A 27238-nucleotide genomic window follows, 5' to 3' on the forward strand; every position below is an offset into this window, starting at 1 on the left:
CTGATCTTCTCCATAGGTTTATTATCATTGTGTGAGGAACTGCAGATTTACATCCTGAGTCTCTCTTACATTCATATTCTTTTAGAAAGAGGGTGATTCCAGATTTACAAATTTGAATTGAATGTAACCTGTTTTCTATTTATAAATTGCCTCCATCAATGTGATGGAAGAACTGATCAATATTCCATCTGTTCAAGTTTTAACAATGTACTTAAAAATTGGCTGGAATGATTTCCTATATCAGTGATATGTTTTAGTTGTTTCCTTCTTTTTTCTATTTTCTGTTTGGTTTGTGTTTTTTTACTTTTTATTTTTTGTTCTTCTTAGAAATTAAAGTAACACATTTAAAAAAAAGCAATTACTTTATTCAAAAAAGCATCTGTTGTATTTTCAAGTTATGCTGTTTTTGAAGTGCTACTTTTCCTACTGCAGATCATCTAAATTCAAAGTTTTTTTTTAAAAAAAATAGTTTGTACCTTGCTCCCTTCCTTGCCATCGTTGTGAATATTCATTGTAATATTAATATTTTAATGTTTTATCTTGTTTATAAAGTTATTCGCCAACTAGAGTTGCCGCTAGACAAGATGGGTGACATATAAGTTAAATGAATGAATAAATAAGTAATAAGCTTGTAAGCCTCCCTGAGTCTTCGGAGAAGGGCGGGATGTAAATGGAATTAAAATAAAATAAAAATAAAATAAAAATAGTTTGGCAAAAATATGCTTTCTCTTCTATCTTCTTTGCATTCAGTGCAAGATACAATGGAGGTTTCAAGGTTATGCTTTCTCAGTTTCCTATCTTTTTTGCAGGAGACCGTCTGGTTAAAGTGAATGGTGAAAGCATCATTGGGAAAACTTATTCACAGGTTATCAGCCTCATACAGAACTGGTGAGTTCTTTCCACCATCCTTTCTCTTAAAGATCAGTTATAGATACCAGTACCATCCTGTGAACTTCATAGCATTGGAAGCAAGGAATAGATATAACTGATTCCATCAATTAGATGCATGAAATCACATGGAAAAAAAACAACTTGTTAGGCTTAAGATCGTAGTCCTTGATGCTGCCATTTTCTTTCTTTATTCTCGTTATCTCAAATGCTGTTAGAGGATTGTAAGCTCTCGTACCTGGCCTGCAAATATTCTCATGACTGCCAGATTGCAGCAAAGCATGTTGGCCTTAAAGCAGGTTTTCCAAAGTGAGGACTACGTCTCTTGGAGAGGTTGTGAGCAGAGTTCGTGCGCGTTAGGAAGTACCTTTCGGTGCATTGTTACGATATATCAATGTTTTCCCAAGTTTCATTGTATTGTTTTTATAGTTTATTTGTGTTCATTTGAGTGTCTGCGTTTTTAGGGGAAGTGTATACATTAAGATTACACTAAGAGAGATTTGATGGCAAAAGGTTTAGGAACCCCTGCCTTAGGAGATGGTAGCTAGGGCTTGCAGAAGAAAATAAAAATGCTTCTTAGTCATCTTCTTCATTGCTTCTCTGGCAGTGTAATTTAACTGCTTTGGAGAAAAGTACAGCCCTTTCTTTTGCTCAAAACTAAAATGAACTGCTTGCTAAGTATGGATCCAGGTTGACTCCACTTCACATTATTTAGAATCTGCTGGCTGCATCCTTTTCCTTTCCTGATCTTACTTCCCCACATCCTCCAAATGTTTTTATCACATGGTTAATGACTGATTTCCCCACATAATTATTGATTATCTACTAACTTCACAAGTATCTATTAAATTTGATCTGCCAAATTAACTGTTTATTTTGGGCTGGATTTGAGGGAGAGAACTAATACAAAGCCTATTCTATTAATCACAAATTTGGCTCCTCTTTTCACATTCTCCTCATTGGACATGTCAATTATTCACTGTACTCTCATTTGTGTGACTTTAAGAATTTGGTATTTTTTCCATTCCCCTTTCCTGCTGTTAAAGATTTGGACGGTAGGGAACAAGGACATTCCCCGTGGCAGGCAATCTGTTTTCTTTACAAGGACTTTAAAAATAGTTATGGAGTCAAATTAAACTTCCTGACACAGTCTAGCCTGCCTAACTCAATGAATTTATAAATTATCCTTTAATTTGGTTCTGATAATAATGATAGCACTAGTCATTTGGCACTTATTTTATTTATTCATTATTTCTTAGTTTTTTATCCTGCTGTTATGTTCACCACTTTGAGTTATTTATAAAACAATATCTAATACTCCTTCCTCCTATTTTCATCAGAACAGCAACTCTGTGAGGTAGGTTGGGGCGGAGAGTCAGTGTCTGAACAGTGACCGAGCTGGCTTTCATGCTTAAGGTGGAACTAGAACTCATAACCAGACTTCTGGTTTCTAGACTTGTGCCTTAACCACTACACCAAATTGGCTTTTCCCCAAATCCCGACATTCAGAATTTAATCACAAAAAAATAATACCCATCATGAAAATTGGATGATTTCTCCAAAATTCTCAGGCAATTTCTCAACAGTAGATCTCCCCCTAGTGGTTCTGTAAGCACACTTCTGAAGTTTTCCACAGAGGAATTTGCTCAAGACACCATTGATGTTTGATGCAAATCATGACATGAAAATAGTCAAATAAAATTTTGTGGTGCCATGATATACTCTCCCTGACCATTGTATCTTGATGTAGTAAGCAAAAACGCAATTTAATATGGTTCTGTTGCCATATGTCTCCCATCATACCACTTCCCACAGATGTCCATGCAGCTATTGGAATACAATTGAACTGAATTGAATGAAAATGTGGAAGGTCAAGAGGGCTGTATATTACCAGACATACTTTTACACTGAAAGTCAGAATGATCATACACACTTTGTATGGCAATGGCAATTTTTCTGGGAACCTTTTCTCCTTTTGTGAATTTCAGAAACCCATTGTTTCATCAGATTGTTTGAAAACTATAGAGAAATATAAGAACATATCTTCTCACCATTACTTTTAGAAGAACAACATACAGCTTAAGCACACAACTCTGCAGGTGAAGAAGCTGTTAGTGAGATTTTTTATTTAAACCAGACAAACAAGGGATTTATTTGAGAAAGAAAATAACGAATACAGAATTCTAAACTAACATTGCTGAAGTCAGTTTGGTTATCTGTTTATTGAACGAAGTATTGAGCTTAAGAGTTTATGCACAGATCTCTACAAACAGAGTAAAATGCTAGAACTTGATTCAATGTTTGACTGAAGATCAAGAGTGAGAATGGAATCCATACATATTTACAGATATGTCAGAACCTATAAAATCCTTTATTGATTATCCACTCATTGTATCCATTGTAGAGTCTTGCATTTTCATTATTCAAAAGGTAGATAGTCTAGCTTCTTCCGGGTGGCAAGGCTTTGTCAAAGGCGGTAATTTCTGACCGTCAGCTCCGTTGCTCCGTTCGAATCGCGAAAACAGCAAAAATCAGCTGTTTTGCGGTTTGGGAATCCTCCCCTTGGGAGAAGAGAGGGGGTGAGCATTCAGGTAGAGGTAGAGCTCCCCTAGACCCCCAGAATTATTAATCTGGGGGTTGAAGGGTGAGAGCTCCCTCGAAGCCTGAATCAACTCCGGACCCGGGGCTCCTCTGTTTTAAGGTTTTTAAAACAGAGCAGGACGCTGCAAGCATCCCTGCACTCAATACTGTACTTCAGATTACTTGGACGCAGGCAGAGCTGAGCAGGAGAATATTGAAATAGCAAGTATTTGATCTTTAACTCCGGTATAACTTAAAAGAAGGGGAGGAAGATGGCGTTGGAATAAATATTTTGGAGGAAGTGGGAAGAACAAAAGAATAAGGAAAATAATATAAAAGATCAAGCAGCAAGACAGAAAGTGGATTTTTAAAGTTGTAAAAGACTTTGTTTTAAACATTTGAAATTGGCTTAAAAGAGATGGAATGGATTTGGACATTTAACAGAAAGTAACAAAGTTGCAATTTGGGCGGAAAAGTGAAAGTGTGAAATAAAAGTTAATTGGGTGTTAAAATGGCTTCCAAACCACCGAGATTTGCTTTTTCTAAAAGTGCGGGGGCATCACCAGTTTAACAATCTGGACTTCAGACATTGATGCCACCCCCCGCAGCACCTACACCCACATTAACACTAAAAGATTTAAAAGATGCTTTAAAACTTCAATCTGAGCAAATGGCAGAGCTTATTAATGAGAAAAATAAAAGGTAGATAGTCTACAGGCATGGCAAACTTGTGATGTCACATGACGTCGCACGACATATCGTGACTTTTTCCCCACTGCCAGCAATGGGGTGGGCACGGTTTCAGTATGATACATCCGGCCTGTGGGCCGACAGTTTGACATGCCTAGTCTAGAATAATAACAGTAACAATGTTGAACTTTCGAATCCAAACAGACATTTGGCCCACAACACACCTGACATCACTATTGTAGAAAAGAAAAAAAATCTGGTTAATTGATATTGCAATACCAAGTACTGTACAAATTAATAAGAAACAGCTAGAAAAAAACCCTAAAATATCGTGATTTGCAAATTGAAGTTGAGTGATTATGAGGAAGAAATCAATGGTTGTACCAATAGTAATAGGAGCCCTTGGAGCAATACCCAAAGGGTTGCCTAGATACATGGAAATTTTGAATTTATTAGACCTGAATATTCTTACATTACAATAAACCATCTTTCTCAGAACTGCCTATATATTCAGACATTTCCTCAATTGCTCTTAGGTCCTTGGTTAGGACTTGAACTGTTAAGTTTTTACCAGTCCCAGACTCTGAATCAAATTGAAGATTAAACCTATAACAACAACATTAAGAATATGAATAAGCAATGGAACTTTAAAAAAAGAAACTGGACCTATTTCTTTGGATCTATTGACTTCATCGTGCCTTTACTCCTGGACTCTGCTGTCTTCCTCATGCTTTCAACCTATGGACTTGTATTGACTTTGTTGTGCCGTGATCCCATTGACTCTGCAGACTTCCTTACGTCTTGAACTTGTTATGGTCCACGAGGAACAAGTTGTCTTTGGTAAGGGAAGGAGATCTAAAAAGAGAAGCCATCTTGTGATTGGTGACTCAAGTGTAAGAGGTGGCTATTTAGGAAAGGATGTGGAGGTTTTGAAAGAGGTGAGGAGTCTACCTGGTGCTATTGCCAGCCGAAAAAAGAGGTGCATTGTTAAGATTGTCAAGAATGCTAGTAAGAATTGTAGAGTCTTGCATTTTCATTTTTTAAAATATAGATAATCAAGAATAATAATACTTAGCACATTAATAATACATTTGGAACTTAAAAAAAAGGAACTGAAGGCTAGATTTTGGCTGCTCGAGATCAAGCAATTCTAATGAATGCAACCAAGGCCAGAATTGAAAAATCATCAGAGTGCAGATTATGGAAAGAAGCAAAAGAAACAGTAACCATACTTTCAGCTCATTCAAAAAAAATTGCACAAACTGATAATAAATAATGACAAATGCAGTTTCCAAAATAACTCACTAGAACATTTTTAAAAATGATCATCGCCAGTAACAAAAATCAGTGGTAACATACAGTTGAAAAAGTAGTTGAAAATGTGCAGGTTAAAATATTGAGGAATTTCTGAATATGAAGTGGTAAAATCTTATAATACTCTAGATCTAACTGAGTTTGAAAAGAAAAACTGTGTGAATAATTTATGTAGATATTACCAAGGAAGAGAAGACAAAAAACTGATGAAGATCTCAGAGTATCAAGATCTGAAAATTGAAGTTGAAAGATTATGGTGTAAACTGGCCGTAGCAGTCCCAATGGTTATCAGCATCATATAATGCTATACCAAAAATTCTTGGAGAGCACTTAAAAGTCCATCTTTCAATTACAAAAGCTATACTGCTTGGTCCACACATATACTATGCCAATACATTATGACATCCAAAGTTTTTTGGGAAGAACTCAGTGGATATTGAGTTTAGTGACTGCTAAGGGGAATGTGATGGCTCCTTTGGACACCGGTATGGATTTGAGGAAGAGCGGGCTCCAGGGACATCAGGGAGGGACAGTAGGGAGCTTCAGGAGACCTGGAAGGCTCTGCATCAGGAGTGGGATGGTCAAGGCAAAATGGTGCCAGGAACATCAAGGGGATCTGAGAGCGAGTTTATTTATTTATTTATTTATTTATTAGTTTTTATAAACCGCCCTTCTCCCGAGGGACTCGGGGCGGTGTACAGAGGAAGGAAGGTATGCAGATGAACAATAAAAAGTAATAAAAACAATAGTGAAAACAAACTGGGACCCCAATTAACGCTATCATGCCAGGCCGGACTGCTGGAACAGGAAAGTTTTTAAGTCGCGACGGAAGGTACGGAGGTCGGGGGCCATCCGGATTTCGGTTGGTAAACTGTTCCAGAGGGCCGGCGCACCCACTGAGAATGCCCTCCCCCTGGGGGCCACCAGCCGACATTCCTTGAGCGGTGGCACCCTGAGGAGGCCCTCTCTGTGGGAGCGCACAGGACGGTGGGGTGCTGACATCGGCAGAAGGTGCTCCCGTACAAACAGTCTGGACAAACAGTCGGCTGCGCAGGCAGAAGGAGAGACTTGGCTGAAGCCAGTTAGCACAAACAAACCATTGGCCACACAGTCTGGAGAAGAAACGCAGCTGCAACTGGTCAGTGGCGAAGAGGAGTTGCCTTCCCAGCAGAACTTAGGTCGTGTAGAGCTGAGCAGAGGGAGGCACAACAGAGGTTGGTGAATCTACTTGTGATTCACAAACTACAGCCACATCCCTCTCAATGAAGCAGACCAGTCAATACCTATTTAGCTTAGTGTTTGGAGAGTAAAGGTTCTGACACAAGGTTACAGCACAATCTGTCATTCATGCATGCTGTTGACTTCTTTCAGGCTGTTGACTTCATCCTGACTTGAGTCCTTAATGCTGTGCTGTTTCTCTGAAACTTTTCAGGCCATTGAACTAAATTACTAAACTAAATGCACTGTGCTGCTGATTTCCATTCATTGCGCAGACACTTTATTGGAAGGAGTCTCCTCTGGTTCTTCCTTGTCATCTACTCTGTTCCAGAACAGACTGGCCATGCCTGAAAAGATGGCGGTAACAATTGCAGATCCTCCACTTAGTCCAATAACAGATTTGTTTAAATAAAGGACATTGTCAAGGACACTGATGCAAAGGGTGAGAATAAATGGCTATTGCCAGCCCCAACTTATTTCTGTGGTGCTCAAGGGTTAATTTTGTAGTGCCCTGGGAAAAATAACTAATTCCAACCTGCAGCTGTCTTTAGTTTGCGGGGCTGTGTTCTTGGCAGCTCTGGTGGCCTCCCAGCTTGCTCAAGCTTGGCCAAGGGCCAGCCTGAGAATGCTGGAGGAGAGAGGATTTGGATCTGGGGACCCTGACATGACTCTGTTTTGTCTGCCAAATGACCAGCTCCCACAGGACAGGCAGGGCCCCTCTGAAAGGCCCTCCCAAGGGCCCCATGTCTTCCTCATGTTTCAACCTATGAACTTGCATTGACTTTATTGGGTGATGATCCCATTGACTTTGTGCTGATTTCCTCATGTCTTGGACTAGATATTGAGTTTATTGGACTTTGACTTCATTAACTTTGCTGGGAGCAGCTTCCTGAAGAACTGCAAGAACGTGGGAAGGTGGGGAATGACAAAGGGGCTAATTTGCTGTTACTTATTCTGAAACCAAAAGTGTGCATCTGAGCAAGTGTGTATTCTTAAAGGCAGCAGCAGCATGATGTACTCTGGGATGGTAAGTTGGGATATTTTGGATTTCTGTAACTTAACTCTTTATTGCTATAATGGCTGTGTGTTCCAGGTGTAGTTATTTATTTATTGGCCAGGGCTGGGAGTATCCCAATTAGTATAGGCAAGAGGTATTAGCTATGTGAGATCCTAATTATTATGGTATATAAGGATCATAAGAACTTTATGAATTTACTCAGTGAAGTTACTCATTGTGATGCATCACAAAGTGACTTATATTTCATATATACAAAGTCATATCCTGGTTTATAACGCCCCAGATTTAAATGTGCTTAAAAAGAAGAAAGTGTGGATAATTGATGTGGCAATATCAGGGTATAGTGGAGTAGAAGACAAAGAATTGAGGAAGATCACAAAGTATCAAGATTTGAAAATTGAAGTTGAAAGATTATGGCATAAACTATCCATGGTAATCCCAGTTCTCAGCATACCGAATACTACTATAATGGTTTCCCCAGATGCTGGCTTAGATGACAAGAAAGAGATGGCTTCAGGGACTTCGGAATGGGGCATGGACTCTAAACCAGGTGACAATGGGCAGGGGTCAGCAACCTGAAACAGTGAAAGAGCCACTCGGAACAGGTTGCCTCACAAAAGGAAAAACTGGGAGCTGCAAAAAATGTGTGCACATGCGTGTACATGCGTGCATGTGCAGAACAGGGTTTGACTGAAGAGTGGAGCCAAGGCGAGATATGCACCTACCCTGCATATTTGAATTGATTTGTTGAAATTTTTTAGTCCCACTTTTTTTTTTGGACTGCACATGGTAGAGGACTAGGAGCCGCAGGAGACGGCTGAAAGAGCCGCATGCGGCTCCGGAGCCGTGGGTTGCAGACCTGTGACAATGGGCAACAGGCAGATTAGTGGCCAAGGCTGTCAGAGGAGCAACCAGACAAGAGCCTGGCTGAATAGGTGAGAGAAGAGATGGCGCTTGCAGCCAGGAGGCTTGGATGACCCAGGCAGATGCAATGGGCGGAGAAGAGGTGCATCTGCAGTTGATTAGTGGAGATGAGGAAAAATTGCTAGCTTCCCATATCACAGGACACATAGGGCTGAACGGAGGGAGGCACAATGGAGATCAGTGTGACTGCTTGCAAGTCTGATCCCTCCTAATGAACTGCACCAATTGGCAGCTATTTGACCCACTATTAGAAACAAAGTAACATTGGAGCCAACTGGTTTATTTGCTTCCCTGCTGTGTGTGCTCTGACTTCATGTTTTCCTGATTCTTGACCTGTTCTTTGATTTTTGAACTTGTGACTGGACCTTGGATTTTGGTGCTTGGATTCTGGATTTGCACTTTGACTTTGGTCACTGTATGTGGACTTTGGACTTTTTTGTGTGGATTGGTGGACTTATAGCTTGTGCTCAGACTTTGTACTTCCTTTTGACTTTATACCTTGGCTGTTCTGACTTGGATTCATTGGGACTTGGCATTTCTTGTGAGTGGGATTTGGGGAATAATATTAGGGGCTAGCAATGTTTAAATAAAGTTGTAAAACTCCTTGGTATGTTTATGCATGGAAACACCAAGTCAGCCACACCAAACAATTTTGGATGGCACTGCCATCCAAATTTGCCCATTGATAAAATTTCCATCTGTCAATTTCAAAAGCTACACTGCTTGGTCCACACATATAGTATGCCAATACATTATGACATCCTAGGTTCTTGGGAAGAACTCAATGGATAATGAGTTCATTATCTGCTGCCAAACAGAGCGTAATGACTCCCTCAGATGCCTGCTCAGACAATGTGGAAGGGCCAGCTCTGGGGACAATCAGAGAGGAATGATGGATAATGTCGAGAGGCTCTGGGTCAGGCGGTTCTGGGTCAGGAGCAGGTAGTCAAGGTGAGATGGTGTGGAAGATAGTGGTGGAATCTGCATACGAGCAACTGGATGAAAACTGGCTGTACAGGCAGAAGGAGAGACACAGCTGCAGCCAGTGAGCAGAGACCAGCTGGTCGAAAGGGCCAGAGAAGAGATGCAGTTGCAGCTGGTCATTGGTGAAGAGGAGGAGTTGTTTCCTCCACTAGATCCTAGGTTCCACAAAGCTGAGCAGAAGGAGGGACAACAGAGACCAATCACAAAGACACAGCCTTGCCCCTCACAATGAGGCACACCAGTTGACATCAATTTAGTTTTGTCTTTAGAGCTGGAAGACTGTTGGAGACAACTATTCACAGTCTGTGCATGCTCTCTTCCTTGGATCTGTTGACTTCATTGAGCATTGACTCCTAGACTTCTGCTATCTTCCATGTGTTTTTGACCTGTGGAATTTATTAACTTAATTGTGCCATGATCTCATTGACTCTGTGTTTTCTCATGTCTTGAACTAGTTATTGAGTTTGTTAAGCTTTGACTTCACTGACTCTGTGGGAGCAATGTTCTGAAGCATTGCAGTCGGGACCTGGGGAATGAAAAAGGGGCTTGGCAGTGTGGAATATACATATTAAACCCCATTTCCATATATATGTATGGACTGGGACATGGCGATTTGTCTCTGACCAAAACATTTTTCAGAAGACAGTCCCACAAGATCAATTCCATGAAGCAGCTACTTGTTAACAATACCCAGCTGGACCAAGAGGTTGCATTCTATTGTTGCAGCTGGCCCAGTTGCAAGCATCTGGGCCAGCTTAACTCTGGCATAAATGCCCAGTCTGTATGCCAGATAAATTTGATGGCAGGCTGGCTCAGTTTCTAGTGTTTTTGGCCAATGCCACTTGTTTATGAGTTTGTGAGCAAGGACTTTCAGACTGACTGGGACAAGGTGGGATTTGTGATTAGTCTGTTGATAGGTCCTGAGGCCAGGGTGGCCACGCCATTTCTCACTCAGCTTAGCCTGCCCTTGGGTAACTTTGCAGGGATTTGTGCTCAGTTGAAGTCCATGTTTGGGGATCCTATGAAAGCCAAAACTACCAACAGGCATCTGCAGGAGGTGAAACAGTCAGTAGCAGGTGGCCGACTACATTAGTAATTTTCACCTGGTAAGCTAGGAAATAAAATGAAATCAGGAGCTCTTACAGACCAGTTTCAGGAGGGAAGAAGCAGTTGAATTAGTAGGCAAGGCAGGAATGCCTCCAACCCTTCAAGAGTTGATGCTCCTTCATATTCATAGCTATGTTGAGCAAAGAAGAGTGAGGAGTAGCAAAGCAGGGTCATCAGGTCCTGCGGTGGTACAGCAGGCAACACGAACTCATGAGGAACCCATGCTACTCAGACATGCTCAACTGTGCTTGATGCAGGTGGAAAAGGAATACTGGCATTGAAGGGTCTTTGGCTGCACTGTGGGAACAGATCACTTGGCAGACAAGAACAGAGGCCACATGAGGTTCCCAATTTCCCTCTCCTCCAGTATTCTCAGCCGGTATTGGGCTTGCCTTGAGCTAGTTGTCAGACAACTGGAGCTGCCAAGAACATACTCCCCAGGAAACTGGGATCGATTATCTTTCCTGGGCCACTGCAGCCATTAACTCTTGAGCACTAACAAAAACCAGTTGAGACTGGCAACAGTCATTTACAACATTCAGCAATAGCACTAATATATCTCTTCATAGTGCTTTACAACCCTCTCTAAGTGGTTTACAGAGCCAGCATATTGCCCCCAGCAATCTAGATCTTCTACTTACCAACCTTGGAAGGATAGAATACTGAGTCAACCTTGAGCCAGACAAGGTTGAACTCTTAGAACTGGAATCCAGAATTAGCCTGGAATACTGCATTCTAACCACTGCACCTTTTATTCTCACCCTTTTTTATCCTCTCCCATTTCATACTTGGGATTACCCTTTTCTTAAACAGATCTGTAATTGGGGTAAGGAGGATCAGCCGTTGTTACCACCACCTTTTCAGGCCCAGCCAATCTGTTCTGGGACAGAGTGAGCAGAGGATGAGGAAGAACAAGGGTGGATCCCTTCCAATAAAGTGGCTGTGCCAGGTCCATGAATGGAAATTAGCAGTGCAGTGCATTTTAAAATAATTTAGTTTGATGGCCTGAAAAGTTTCAGAGAAATGTGTTAATTCCTGGTTGCTCATTCAGAAAGCATCTGACCAGAAGTCTGCATCTGAGCAAATGTGTATTCTTAAAAAAAAGTAGCAGTATGACAAAGTACTTTGGGACAGTAAGTTGGGAAATAATTCAGATTTCTGTAACTTCACTCTATATGGATGTATTGGCTGTGTATATCCAGATGTATTTATTTATTTATTAGCCAGGGTCAGAGGTATCTCAATTAGCATAGGCAAGAGGTATTAGCTATGCAAGATCCTAATTACTGTGGTATATAAGGGTCATAGGAATTCTGTAAAGTTACTCATTGTGGAGGCTTCACAATGTGACATATATATATCACATATACAAAGTGATGACATCCTGGCTTATAATGTCCCAAATTTAACTCTGCTTGAAAAAAAGTAAGTGTGGATAATTGATGTGCCTATCCCAGGGAATAGTGCAATAGAAGACAAAGAATTGGGGAAGATCACAAAATATGAAGATCTGAAAATTGAACTTGAAATATTATGGCATAAACTGTGATTATCAGCATACTGAATGCCAGTGTAATGGTTTTTCCCCGATGCCGGCTTGGACAACAAGAAAGAGATGGTTTAAGGACTTTGGAACGGGACAGAGAGGAATGTTGTGAAGACACAGTTGACTCTGAATCAGAAATCTTGAAAGGGCTGTTGGAGGAGTGACCAGACGAGCACCTAGCTGAAGAGCAGAGAGGAGACAGATATCTGCAGCCAGGAGACTTGGATGACTAGGCAGAAGCAATGGGTGGAGAAGAGGTGCATCTGTAGTTGATTAGTGGGGATGAGGAAAAATTTCTACCTTCCCATATCCCAGGGTGCATAGGGCTAAATGGAGGGAGGTAGAACGGAGATCAGTGTGGCTGCTCACCAGCAGGCAGCCTGGCCCCTCCTAATGAGCTGCACCATCTGGACACTACTTCACCCAGCATGTGGAGCAAAGTACCATTGGAGACAACTGGTCTGATTGCTTCTCTGCTGTTTGTGTGTTCTCACTTCACGTTTTCCTGATTCTTGACCTCTGCCTTGGTTTCTGATCTTGTGATTGGACCTTATAGTTTGGTGCTTGGATTGTGGACTTGGCATTTTTTGTGAGTGGGATCTGGAGAATAATATTAGGGAATAGCAGTGCTTAAATAAAGCTGTAAAACTCCCTGGACACAACAAGTTAGCCACATCAAACAATTTTGGATGACAATGCTTAGCTGGTCCAAGAAGATGCCTTTCTATCATCACAGCTAGTCCAATTGCAAGCATCTGAGCCATTCAACCTGGCATAAATGCCCAGTCTATTTGCCAGATAAATTTAATGGCAAGTTGGGGCAGTTTCCAAAGTTTTTTGACCAGTGCCAGTTCTTCATGAATTTGTGAGAAGGGATTTTCAGACGAACTAGGACAAGGTGGGATTCGTGATTAGCCTGTTGACAGGTCCTGCAGCCAGATCAGCCACCCCGTTTCTCACTCTGTTGCTCTTGGTGACTTTGCAGGCTTTGGGCTCATTTTAATTGCATGTTTGAGGATCCTGTGAAAGTCCAGTCTACCAACAGGCATCTGCAGGAGTTGAAACAGGTGGCAGCAGGCAGCCAACTACATTAATGACTTTCATCTGGTAAGCCAGGACCTAAAATGGAAGGGGGAGGCTCTTACAGACCAGTGAAGCAGTCAGATTAATAGGCAAGGCAGGAATGCTTCCAACCCTTCAGAAATTGATGTACCTATGTCTTCATATTCATAGCTGTCTCGAGCAAAGAATAGTGAAGAGGTAGAAAGCAGGGTCACCAGGTCTCATGTTGGTATGAGAAGCGACATCAATTCATGAGGAACCCGTGCAGACATGCTTGACTGTGCCTGAAACAGCATAAAAGAACCACTGGCATTGGAAGGGCTCTGCCTGTACTGTGGGGGCAGGTCATTTGGTAGATAAGAACAGAGGGTCCCCAGAGCCAAATCTACTCTCCTCCAACATTCTCAGGCCAAGCTTTGGTCTAGCTCGAGCAAGTTGGGAGACCACCAGAACTGCCAAGAACACAGTCCCAGCAAACTGAGGAAAACTGCAGGTTGGGATTGGTTATTTTTCCTGAGCCGCTATAGAATTAACAATTGAGCACCCAAAGAAGCCACTTGGGCCTGGCGATAGCCTTTTATTCTCACCCTGTGCATCAGTGTCGTCCTTGCATTGCCCTTTAAATGGATCTGTTATTGGGCTAAGTTGAGGAGGAGCAGAATCAGCTCTTGTTGCTGCCACCTTTTCAGCCCAGCCAGTGCATTCTGGGACAGATTGAGCAGAGGATGAGGAAGATCCAGAGTGGCCCTCTTTGAATAGAGTGGTTGCCCCAAGTCCATGAATGGAAATCGGCAGTGCAGGGCATTTTAAAGTAATTTAGTTGGATAGCTTGAAAAGTTTCAGAGAAAAGCATTACTTGCCTGTTAGTTTGGAGAACATCTGACCAGAAATGTGCATCTGAGGAAAAGTATAGTCTTAAAAACATCAGTAGTTTGAAACCAGCAATAGTTCATCCTTAGTAAGTGCTTAAATGATTTCAATTTTAGAATGTCTGGTTTAGTTTAGTGCAACTTTTGTTTTGCAACTGTACTGTTTTTAAGTTTGGATACTGTTCTATTTGTATGAAGATTGCTAGTTTACATGGACAAATTGTTTATCTAGAGCAGGGGTGTCAAACTCAATTTCCTTGAGGGCCGCATCAGCATTGCGGTTGCCCTCAGGGGGCCGGGTGGGTGTGGCCAGGGTGGGCGTGGCCTACTGGGTGGGCGTGGCTAGAGTGTGTATGGCCTACTGGGTGGGCGTGGCCAGCTCTACATCGTTCGCATCAAGGGTGCCTATGGGGGCCTGGGCAGGAGTGGGACAGATCTGAGGGTCTCTGGGCCAGGGCCAAGGCAGTGGGGGCCGTTCCCTCACTGTTTCCAGGATGGCTTCGCGGGCCACATGAAACCACTTCGCGGGCCGGATCTGGCCCCCGGGCCTTGTGTTTGACATGTCTGATCTAGAGTCTTTAGCTTGTGCTCTTCTGGTGAAATTAGGTAGTCCTCTCAACCTATACATTCTGCTCAGCTGTCCAGTTATCATCCTCCTCTTCCACAAAGACTCTGCAGGAAAAGGCAGTATGGACAATTATTGGGTATGGAAAGTGAGAGCTGTGGACCATAAATATTCATCTCTGAATATGGTTTCTCCATCCAGTTCCCAGTCCAATCAGATCTAAAGGCAAGGAAGCTTTCAAGAGTTATTAATGTGGCTGCTCAAAATGATATTGCAGTACTGAAATGTGTCAAGTTTTTGAAGTGGCTGGCTCAACACCAATTACAGGCCTCAAGTCCTTACATGGACTTCATGGTAAGACATGGAGTTTTCATGGAGTCTCAATTGAAGAAAGATTGTGCATTTGTGAAGCACCACCAAATCAAGACACTGGACACATTTTTGTTGACAGTAAATCGTACTCTTGAGAAAGGGCTGCTTATTTAGACCCCTAATTTAAAAACTAAAAAATATTGGGAGGTAACTGGGAGAAAGCAGTCTTGTTTATTTTAGGGAACTAACCTGCACATCATCAATAAGATTATAATCTTTATTTCAAAGGCCATCTCAAAAAGGACAGAATATCTTGTTCAGATTGGGTTTAATTGTAGGGATGATTATCTATTATAAAGTTTTGTTTTCTTTTTACCTATTTGCATTTTTATCAGTTTTATATATTTTATATAGTCAATTGATTTAATAAAGTTCTCTTCTATATTGCCTTATACTATTTTATGTTATCTTTCATCTTTATTTTATTTTAGATATTAGATTTTATTCTATTTTATCTCACTGTAGCTATTTTAACTTATTTCACTGTAATCTTTCCTCATTTTATTGTATCTTATTGTGGTTTATGCTCATTTTTGATATGGTCAATTGACTAATCAGTGAAGTATCAAATTGCATTATTAGTCTTTTCTTCTGTTTCTTCTTTATGAGAAAAATGTTTCTCATTTGTATTAATAATTAAGATTGGGTTCAGATAAACCACACACAAAAATGTTGCAATGCAATTAGTTTGCCAAAAAGATGGAGGACAGTGGGATCTTATGAAAAAGCTACCTTTAGGGAGAACCCTATGTTCTTATGTAGGATCTCATGCGATTTTTGCCCTATAATTTACATTAAAAAGGTGCTTAGGCAAAATTGACTGAAGGTATTCATTTTCTGGAAACATTGCTGACCCCTTTAATTAAAAGTATCTGAAACCCAAATAATGGAAGAGCAATATTAGTTGCAAGTCTGTGGGTTTTATGGAAAAATATTATACACAGAAAAATAAGCATTTCCTTCTCTCCATCCTTTCTCCTTCATTCAATATCTGTTTTCATTAAATGGAACTTATTTTAGAGCAGAGGTGAGGAATCTATATGTCTCCAGATGTAGCTCAACTGCAGCTCCAAGCAGTTCCACACCCAGCTTGGCCTATTGTGAAGGATGGTACGAATGGTAGTTCATCAACTGCTGGTTACCATAATTTCCCCCATTCTTGTAGGGTTTTTTCTTTAATATCTTCTGATAATATATAGTTTGTGTCTCATGTTGAGCCAATGAGGGATCACTTTATTGAGAATCATAAAGGTAAGACAAATGAAGTTACTACATAGTTTTTTTCTTATCATAATAGTCCTGAAAGCTCAGTTGTATATTACAGTATATCATGTTTCATAACCATGGTATTCTGATATTGTTTTGGGCAAAAGAAATGTAATTGTGTACTCAAGAGTCAGTGTACGTGGAGAACAATAGTGCCCTTAGATAATTCTAGACTCTGAAGTTAGCAATCTTGTGTGTTTTTGCATGGGGGCTTTTAAAGGTCATCCATTCTTTCTAAACTGGGATCTGCTAGATGTATTAGATTCTTAGATTCTTCTTCATCAGTATGGCCAGAATGATAATATGCTAAGGATAAAGGGGAGAGCATAATACCACATATTTGGAGGACACCAAGCTAGGAATGCTAGTGGGAGTCCATCAAACAGAACATAAATGTGTTGTGGCAACCTTGCCAGTTTGGAATCTAGTTGTCAGATCTAATGTCTGCCTTTGAGCACAGCCTGCTTGAGCTTTGTTACAAAATTCCTATTCATCATTAATCTTTCTAAAAATGCCTTCTCTCTTCTGCAGTGAAGATGCTTTGGAACTCACCATTATGCCAAAAGATGAGGATATTCTGCAACTGGTGAGTTGTTTGCCAGGGCCAAGAAATATTCTCCTGAGTGTTGACTGGAGAGCAGGTTGGGCCTGATGATATTTTCACCAAGTATTTTTGAGGGTTTAAGTACACCTATACATACATATGTACATACTCATACAAACATACACAAAAACACACAAATAGACACACAATTGGTGTCTATTGATTTGAATGGAAGAGAACCTTCAGGGATGTGGCATTTGGGGACAAAGAATGGCACATGAAAGCCTTCTACAGTGAATGTTCAGAATAAAGAAGGAGGGCTTAAATAGCCTTGTTTATCATTCTGTATTCTGAATTTCTTATTTCTGAAACCATTAAAAAATCTGGTTTCTATGTATTACACATAGTTGGGTCAAAAATTAGATTGCAACAGCCAGAATATAGTACAAGTATGGTATATATTATTTGTACAGTTTAGTATATAGTATAAATAATATAGGCAGGTTCCACTCCATGTGGAACCTTGTTTTAGGGAGGGGTGCTTAATAAGAATACATCATTTAGCAAGGTAAAAGCAGTGTCCTGAACAATCCCCCTTGTTATATTCCTTCCCAATGCTCAAGGTTTTCCTCTTGTGACTTTTAAAATGAAGCTGGTCTTCCATTCTCACCAGAAGATGTTTGTGTTTTCATATATACGGTGAGGGGGAAAATTATTTGATCCCGTGCTGATTTTTTACGTTTGCCCACTGGCAAAGAAATGATGAGTCGGTAATGGTAGGTTGTAATTGTAATGGTAGGTTTATTTTATCAACGAGAGACAGAATAATAACAAATCCAGAAAAATGCATTTCAAAAAAGTTATAAATTGATTTGCATTTTAATGAGTGAAATACAGGTAAGTATTTGATCTCCTATCAATCAGCAAGATTTCTGGCTGCCAGGTTCTTTTATACAGGTAACTAGCTGAGATTAGGAGCACTTTCTTAAAGGGAGTGCTCCTAATCTCAGCTTGTTACCTGTATAAAAGACACCTGTCCACGGAAGCAATCAATCAATCAGCTTCCAAACTCTCCACCATGGCTAAGACCAAAGAGCTCTTCAAGGATGTCAGGGATAAGATTGTAGACCTGAACAAGGCTGGAATGGGCTACAAGGCTATCCCCAAGCAGCTTGGTGAGAAGGTGACAACAGTTGGTGTGACTATTTGCAAATGGAAGAAACATAAAATAATTGTCAATCTTCCTTGGTCTGGGACTCCATGCAAGATCTCACCTTGTGGAGTTTCAATGATCATGAGAACAGTGAGGAATCAGCCCAGAACTACACAGGAGGATCTTGTCAATGATCTCAAAGCAGCTGGAACCATAGTCACCAAGAAAACAATTGGTAACAACACCATGAAAGATTGAAATCCTGCAGCGCACGCAAGGTCTCCCTGCTCAAGAAAGCACATGTACAGAAGTTTGCCAATGAACATCTGAATGATTCAGAGGAGAAATGGGTGAAAGTATTGTGGTCACATGAGACCAAAATCAAGCTCTTTGGCATCAACTCAACTCGCCGTGTTTGGAGGAGGAGGAATGCTGCCTATGACCCCAAGAACACCATCCCCACCATCAAACATGGAGGTGGAAAGGATATTAAGGTCCTGAAGTGGCCTAGCCAGTCTCCAGACCTTAATCCCATAGAAAATCTGTAGAGGGAGCTGAAGGTTCAAGCTGCCAAATGTCAGCCTCAAAACCTTCATGACTTGGAGAGGATCTGCAAAGAGGAGTGGGACAAAATCCCTCCTGAGATGTGTGCAACCCTGGTGGTCAGCTACAAGAAATGTCTGACCTCTGTGATTGCCAACAGGGGTTTTGCCACTAAGTACTACATCATATTTTGTGAAGGGTTTAAGTACTTATTTCACTCATTAAAATGCAAATCAATTTATAACTGTTTTGAAATGTGTTTTTCTCTCACTGTTAAAATAAACCTACCATTACAATTATAGATCAATCATTTCTTTGTCAGTGGGCAAATATACAAAATCAGCAGGGGATGAAATATTTTTTCCCCTCACCGTTTGCATATATGCATTTTGTAACATTGCCTATAGTTTTTAATTTCAACTAAGGTTTATTGGAGATAATATTTTCGACTGCAAGTAGTGAGAAAATAGAATCTTTTCTCTGGGCTTTGAAGCTTATCTTCATAGATAATTTGCTTTATTTTTTCCAAAATAAGAATTAAAATTTCTAGGCATTTCATTCTTGAAATTATGCTATACTCTATTCAATAGACATCTTCCATCTTCACAACATCTTCATCAGGATTGATTTTGTGCTTACAACATGATTTTCTTTTTGCAGAGGGAATTATTGTTTTCATGTTATATACTAAGACTCAGTGACAACTATCTTGCTCATGTTTCCTTGTGAGCCCAAAAAGCATTTCCTCTTCAACAAACTGAGAATGCCAAAAGACTCATTCTTTCAAGGTTATAAATAACATGAAGACAACTAAGGGATTTACAAATTGAATGAATATCTCAGATAGATAAGATCAGATACACAGAGCATAAGAACATACAAAGAAAACACTGTACCATGTCCATGATTTTTTTTTAAAAAAGAGCAAACAATAATACCCATTTTTATTGGGGCCTTAAAAGGATGTAAAAGCTTTGGGTTCTCCATAAGTGCAATTCTAAATGAGGTGGAATTAAAGTCAGGGGGTTAAAGTGGAGCCTTATACTTGCTTGTATCACAACTTGGTGAAGCTGGCTTGCTTCAGACGTTGCTACCATAGAAGTATTAACATCTCTTAAAATTGGACCAATTAACCAGGGAGGGCTCCTGGGAGTTAGAGCTGAGCAATGTTGGAAGGGTGACAGATTCCACATTCCTGTTTCAGAGCCCTGAAGATATATGTTGTATTAATTGCAAAAAACAGCAGGAACTTTTGATAATATTTTTTTCCTTTTTTGCTATTTCTTTGGCTTTATTTTTCATCTCCTTGTTATTTTATTCTTTTTTTCTCTTCAGTTCAAAAATTTGAAAAAAAGGCATTTTGGAATTGTATAGAGTATTACTCTGCCTACAATTAAACACTGGCAGAAGGGTTTACAGCCAGAGATGCAGTAACTCTAGGTCTGTGCAAGGCACTGTTACCCCAAGTTGCTTTTGCTTTTATACATCTCACAGCAAAGGAACCTTTGTATGGGTTTTCCCCTGTCCTGGTGCCTCACAGGGGTGTGTCGGCATTCCTGTGGTGCGGAAGCCGGCTTAGCCAGCCAATGAGAGAGCCTGGGGTTACAGAGTTACTCTTGACAGGATGCATGAAAAGACATTCTTGGCTCTCTTCACCCCTCCCACATTGAGGCGTCCTAGTTTATGTCATTTTTTTCTGAAAGCAACATTTAAAAGGAAGATTGAGAAAGAGAAGAAATATTAGCTTGGGCGTTAAGAGATTTCCAGGGTAAGGGAACATTTCTCTTTTTGAAGAAGGGAGTTCGAGAATGCGCACAAAACTACAAGACTAGAAATAAAACAACAGAGAAGACAAAGGTAACGATTTTAAATTCTAAGCATTTCATCCCCACGAGAATAAACATTGTGCTATTTATATTGGGCCATATCCTGCCCAGATCTAGGGCGACTTTTTCCTGACAGACAAAAAGGCAGAATTTGGATTTAAGGAGAAGCCTTGCCACTTCTGAGCAGCATGTAAAATAGAGTGTGTGTATATATTTTAATGGACTTGTTATCCTGCGTCAGAATTAAGCAAGAGGAGTTGAGTATTTAATTAACTTTACAGGAACTGCTTCCAGGCAGAAATAAACAAACACCATATAGCATAGTAATTAGCATTTTCTCTTTTCTCTTTTCTTTTCTTTTCTTTTCTTCTCTTTTCTCTTTTCATTCTTATGGCCTCTTTAAGCCAAGGTCTGGTTTAAACATAACTCCTTTTTTGGAATTTGACAAGTCCCTGGCCTGAAATGTGGTTTCATCTAACAAGGGCAAGTTTCCAGCGTGTGATAGAATGGCTAGGTTAGGAGCATTTGAGAATTTTTTGCTCCTCAGCATGCTATTCTGACTTTATTATTATCTAACAAAGGTCTTTTCATGGTTCACAGTGGTAGGTTAGGAAAAACAGGCATGTGTGAGGTGGAATAAAAGCCACACCGGTATTCTTCCAGATCATCTCTCAACGAACCTGACCAGACATTTTTCACTATGATGCAACTTACTTTTCTTTGCACACATAGGATTTCCTACTATGACTGCCAACTTGGAGAATGTTAATTGTGAAATGAGTCAGCCTGTTTTTCATTCTAAAATTCAAAGATTTATATGTTTCTTAGTTTTCTTCCTTTTTCTTTAATGAGAGACGTAGTCTTATCCCGATACCTAATGGTCATAATAAGTTGCTCCAAAGTATATACATAGCATCCATTTCTGTAAGGATTTTAAATACTAGCAACTCCCTGGCAAATCTCCAAAGTTATTTTCAACTTTCGTAAACTCCAACTATAGGAAATCTGGTGGTTGAGGAAGAAGAGAGGGAGTTGACTTTAATACTTTAAAACAGGTTTGTAGGATGGTATGCTTAAATAAGATGAAAAATAAATACAAGACTGCAGTGCTATGTTTACTTTGGTGGAGCATGCAGCACTAAACATTAACATTTCTAATAGAAGTTAAGAGGTTCACTTTTCAGAGTATTGGGGCCTTGTTTTGGAGAGCTCTGGGGAACTCTCTCTTGGTGGCCAGTCTCTTTAATATTTCCCATTCCTTGGGTTTATTGTCACCTTGCTTACCAGAGAACTGACAGGCAAGTAACATACCTTTAGTTGTCTTGCACTGTGAGATGGGTGGCATATCAATTTAATAGTAAATTTTAAAAATGCCCTGGTTCTTCCTTAGTCCTGTAGCCACAACCATGTTTCTTGCCTTCTCAGAAAGCCAGTAAAGAGAAGTATAGACAGTGGAACACCAACTACTCTTTTTCAAAAATCTTTTGCACCCACAATTGTACTTTTGCTTCTGTTTTTTTGATCAAATTGACATACATACAAGCATGCCAAAAATGAGAAGTTGACATTGTTCTAAAATAATATGAACTAAAAGAACAATTCCTTTACTAAATTGATTGAACTGCTGTGTAAGCATCTAATGAATTTGTAAGTATGTAGTAAGGAAAACATGTGTGACTATGGCAGTATCCAGGAGCATCTTATTATCTAGAAACTGGAGGGTCTCATGGAAGGTGCAGATAATAGAGTATACTGGAAAGAGGATCACGAAGCTGAATAATAGTGATGCAAACAAATGTGAAGGTGTAGAGGAAGACAAAGAAAGATCCTCAAAGATTAAATTCAGCAGGTGTGGGATGTATGCTCTGTACAGAAGGAGGCACAGACAGCAAATTATAAAAATTTAAAGTGCTTCCATTTTTAACTTCCAAAAATGGTTTGGCTTAGATCCCTAGAATTAGCAGCTAGTTTTGCTAGAGGGACAAATTTTGAATAAAATATGATCAGTTAACACACCTGTCCTCTAAAAACTATAGTTGTAGTTTTACTTTATACTGCAATTCCTGACTCCTTTACTGTTGCTGACTTGGCATCTGGATTGCTAAGGAAAATATTTCTGACTGCTAGAATTGGCCTTAAAGTATTCCATTACTGAACTGCAATATGTAATGCTAGAATACACAGCCACATCTGAAATATGACATCCTGATTAACAAACTGGTTAATTGTGGGTTAGATGGAATGGCAAATGCATGTGTAGACAGCTTGAAAATCCTATTCAAAGAAAGCACAATAATATTTCTTCAACAAATAGAGTGCTATAAGAATTAGTCCTAGGTCTTCTGCTCTTCCATATTTCCATTAATGTTTTGAGTGAAGAGGAATGGGGGGGAGATGGTTATCAAACTGAAAAATTATACAGAATTGGATAGGAAAGCTAATACACTAGAAGTCAGAATTGCAATTTTGATCTTGTAAGTTGGAAAACAAGCTGAAAATAATTATGAAATTTACGACTATAAAAATGTTCATAAACATTGAAATCAATTGAAATCAAATTGAAAAATACAGCATTGGGCATAAGTAGCCTGTTAATGGTACTTGTGAGAAAAATGGAATAATAGTTGATTGTAAACTTTTCATCAACCACCACTATAATATAATTGCAAAAGAGGCAAGTGCAAATATTAGATTTCATTAAATGAAGAATAATTTTCAAATTATAGAAAGTTAAGTGTTCTACTTGTTTTTGTTTTTGTCGGATCTGTGCCTCATGTATTGTATCACACTTTAAAAGGGATCCTGAAAAATTGAATATTTTCATCAAAGATGATAATGGAACTAGAAGCTAAGCCCAGGAAGAAACTTCATATGTTTAGTCTTGTGAAAAGATTTTTTGAGAGTGTGATAGCACTCTTCAAATATTTAAAATGTTACATGGACAAAAAACTGATTTTGGAATGTTGGACATGACTGATTAACTGATTATATTTAAAGGTCTCCAAGGTCCAGAATGATTCTGGGCAACCTACAATGTAAAATAGATAAATAATTAAAAGGAACTTAACAAATCACTGATGGTGCTCCAAAATCATCCTACCTGAACCTCTGGGAGAATAACCATGTTTTTAACGATCTCTGAAATATCACTGGGGTTGGAACCATACCAATGTCTGTGGGATATCATTTAACTTACCATTTAATCTAAGGAAGGCAGATTCCATTGAGTATTACAAAAATGTATTTATAGTAAGAACTGTTCCAAGAGTGAAATCATTTATCCAGAGAGGTAGTTTTCCTTTCATTAAATATGTGTAACTGGTACTAGACAGTTCCTGCTCTGAACAAGAGTTTGAACTTGATGGCCTAAATGATCAATTCAAAATCTGATTTTTTAAAATTTATAATTCACAGAAATATCAATAAAAAGTCATAGAATTTAAGTACTCCATGATTTTAAAATATAATCTCCATATAATTTATAACCTGTTTGCCTGTATACATAAATATTTTATCAATAATTCAGTTTTCTAGTCCAGTCCTCACCCATTTTTCCATTGTTCCTTTTTCCAGGCATATTCTCAAGATGCATACTTAAAGGGCAATGAACCGTACTCTGGAGGGGCACAGAGCATTCCTGAGCCTCCACCTATATGCTATCCTCGTAAAAATTATCCATTTCAGTCAAGACGGGATGTTTCAACAGCTGAAATTTACCAGGGGCAACAGGTGGATAATAGGCAGTCCTACCATTCTGGGTCCTCAGGCCCATCTTCTCCTTTGAATAATACTGCAGTTCACAAAACTCATCTAAGTGCCTGGACTGAATCCAAACAAAATTTTGCTAGCAACCATTCCAGTCCTGCCCACTGTACAGAGGAAGTACAGTATGGAATGACTCAACGAGCACCTATTCCTAGGCATATCCCAACTTCTGGTTCTTTCTCCCAGTATCCCAATAGCAGTTGTCCAGGTTCTGTAACCTCCCCCTCACCTTACATTCCTTCGACTTACTCTATGCCCAACCATAGCTGTTATGGACCCCCCAAACATCTCCCTGATCATCACTCACATGGTGGATTGAAGGATGCGCATCGTGAGGGCAGGCCCTCACGGGAATGCATTCGAGCTGGACCCAAATCTATTAGCCGTCTAGAATGCCAGCAGGCCTTGTCCAATTGGATCTCAAGTCAAGTACCACGGCGAAGCTCTTCAGAGGAGCGGTGCAGTGCTATGCCACCTCGTTACCGAAGTGTATCACAAGACCATCTGGGAGATGTTCCATCTTCCCGAGGATGGTCTCATAGTGCTTCCCAAGAAACTTTAATCCAGTCTTCAGCTCATGATAACTGGAGTTACCGTGCAAGATCAGATAACTATCTCATGAAATATGGGCAATCCATGGAAGCTCTTGAACAGGCTGACTTGGTTTCTCCTAGTTATGGGAGGTGCATATTGCCATCAGACAGGTTTTACCAGCATGGGCAAATTAACCGAGCCCAGCCTAATCATCCAAGTACTTGTATTCCTTCTGCCTCTTCCAGAGATCCTCCCTCTATACATGTGCAAAAACACCCTTCTCAGCCCAACCTCCAGAGCATTGATGACTCTGGTTATATTGGCTACCGAAGCTACAGCCCTTCATTCCAGCGTCGGACTGGCTTGCTCCATGCTCTTTCTTTCCGCGATGCTACTTTTGGTGACCTTCCAACATTTAATATTTCTCAAAGGCAATTGAGTCACTCAACACCATCCTATGTTGAGAAATCTTTGCCTACTGCTGTGCTTTCAAGTGCTCCTTCTACTCGTCCAGACCCTTTCGTGGCCAGCAGCCCAGAGATCCTGATGGACCAAAGATCAGCCAAACAGGAGAATGATATGAAATCTTTTGAGCAGATTTCTTCATCTCAAGCTATAGAACCATTACAGTCTGATGCTGAGGAGAGAAAAGATGAGGTGATTCTTCGACAAAAGCCCCCAACTGGACGTAAAATGCCACCTCCTGCAAGACAGATGAATTTTGTCTTCCCCAGTGATTTAAAGGAAACAGACATTTGTGATCCACCGGCGCCGGCAGCCAATAAAGAAAACAAGAGGGGTGTGGCCCCTTTGGCTACACCAGAGGATTCACTTGCATTCATCCCATTTATTGGTAAGTTTACAAACAATACTCTGTGGAAAGAGTGGGTTGACTAGTGTAAAATTGATAATGTGTTTATGCCTGGTGCACTATTTCAAGATCATTTTGAAAGAAGCAGAAGTAGAAGCTATTTATGTAGCTATCTTTGGACCCATATAGGTTGTCCCTACCCTTTATTTATGCCATTTCCTTGTGTCAGATATGTTTTTTCTCTTCCACTTGACATTTTTCATAGTCAATGTATATGTACAAGATTCAGCAGTTCATCTGCATTTAAAAGATAAGACCACTCTTTTGAAGACAGCAAAGTCCACATTTTGGACAGAGAAGACCACTGGTTTGAAAGAGGGGTCAAAGAGGCAATCTATGTCAAAATTGAGCAGCCCTCTCTCAACAGAGGGTGAGGGATATGATATCATCTATTTCCAGTCTACAACACAGTCCTTTCAACAGTTCCAGGAAGGCTCCACACACATTTGCATTACTCAGGTGACCCTGAAGACACAGATAAGCCTCCAGGTAGCACTAATCACTTGATAAAAGAGTGCAAATGACTAGCTGTCTGCAAGGAGTATAAATTCTGCCATTCCCCATCATCCAGTCAAAGCTGAAGAAACTTCTCATCCAAGATGAGAAGAAAAACGTCTTCAAAGAAAAACGAAGTCCAGTTGCCTCGTGAAAAAGCATCTTTGGGATAACTATGATAACTATAAGAATCTCCATAGACACCTAGATTCAGCAGTTTAGAATGTGTCCAGTTCCTCCATGTGATTAAGAGCTATGCATATGCAGCCTGCCTGCGCTTTCCAAATGCAGCACAAGAGAAAAGGAGAAACTTACAAAAGCAGAACATATAAGAAAAAAGTATTGATTTCTCCTATGCGCATTGCTGGAGAAGAGGAATTCAAATAGCCATTCTTGCATGCTTTCCCTATCTTATTTACATTTTAGGCACATGTCCATAAGTGATTCACGGAGGTAATTTTGAAATGGTAAACTATATTGGCGAGCTTGCATCCATTTTTCCAAACAATCTTTCAGCATATTAGCTTCCCTCCCAAATAAATACTATACATGTATAGTTTATATCCAATGAAAGATTATTCATTCTCCTGCTAATCTGTCAAGAAACATACAAGTTCAAAATGACTTTATAATATCTGCATAGCTGGCAGCATTTTTTAAAAAAAATTTAAATTAAAATATTTGGTATAATTGAAAATTATACTTTTCAGATACGTGATCTTCCCATTTTTGAAATAATTTTGTCAGTAAAAAATGACTGGAGCTAAGTGAGCATATATTTACCAAAGGAAGACATTTTATGGTTCATAATTGGAAATGGTACAGATGATGCATAATCAAGTTGTGATTTGATGTGTTTATAGACACCCAGATATCTAACAGAATTTAGGAATATATCTATGCATGGAGGTGCAGAATGATAAATACAATTTCTGATTTTTGTGCACCTAAAATAAATGTTCATTCTCCTGCTATACAGAGAATAAGAGAAGGGAATCTTAGTTTATTAAAAGGGTGATAGTGAAACTGATACAGGAGTCACTTGGCTTGATACAAAGAGGAGGCTACAAATTGGATAAGCTGTATATTATTTTCTTCTCTACC

At 39.8% G+C, this 27238-nt stretch overlaps 1 protein-coding gene across 2 annotated transcripts in view; it reads left to right on the forward strand.

The window, feature by feature from the left end:
* ARHGAP23 (Rho GTPase activating protein 23) overlaps positions 1-27238 on the forward strand; it is a 111358-nt gene that overhangs the window by 29817 nt on the left and 54303 nt on the right. For both annotated transcript variants that reach the window (XM_083377326.1, XM_083377327.1), the window contains exons 4-6: positions 810-888; positions 16935-16989; positions 24043-25621. In XM_083377326.1, the coding sequence (XP_083233452.1) occupies positions 810-888; positions 16935-16989; positions 24043-25621 (1713 nt within the window). The remainder of the gene's footprint in view (positions 1-809; positions 889-16934; positions 16990-24042; positions 25622-27238) is intronic.

The sequence above is a fragment of the Vipera ursinii genome (genome assembly GCF_947247035.1).
Source record: "Vipera ursinii genome assembly, chromosome: Z".
Lineage (NCBI taxonomy): Eukaryota > Metazoa > Chordata > Lepidosauria > Squamata > Viperidae > Vipera > Vipera ursinii.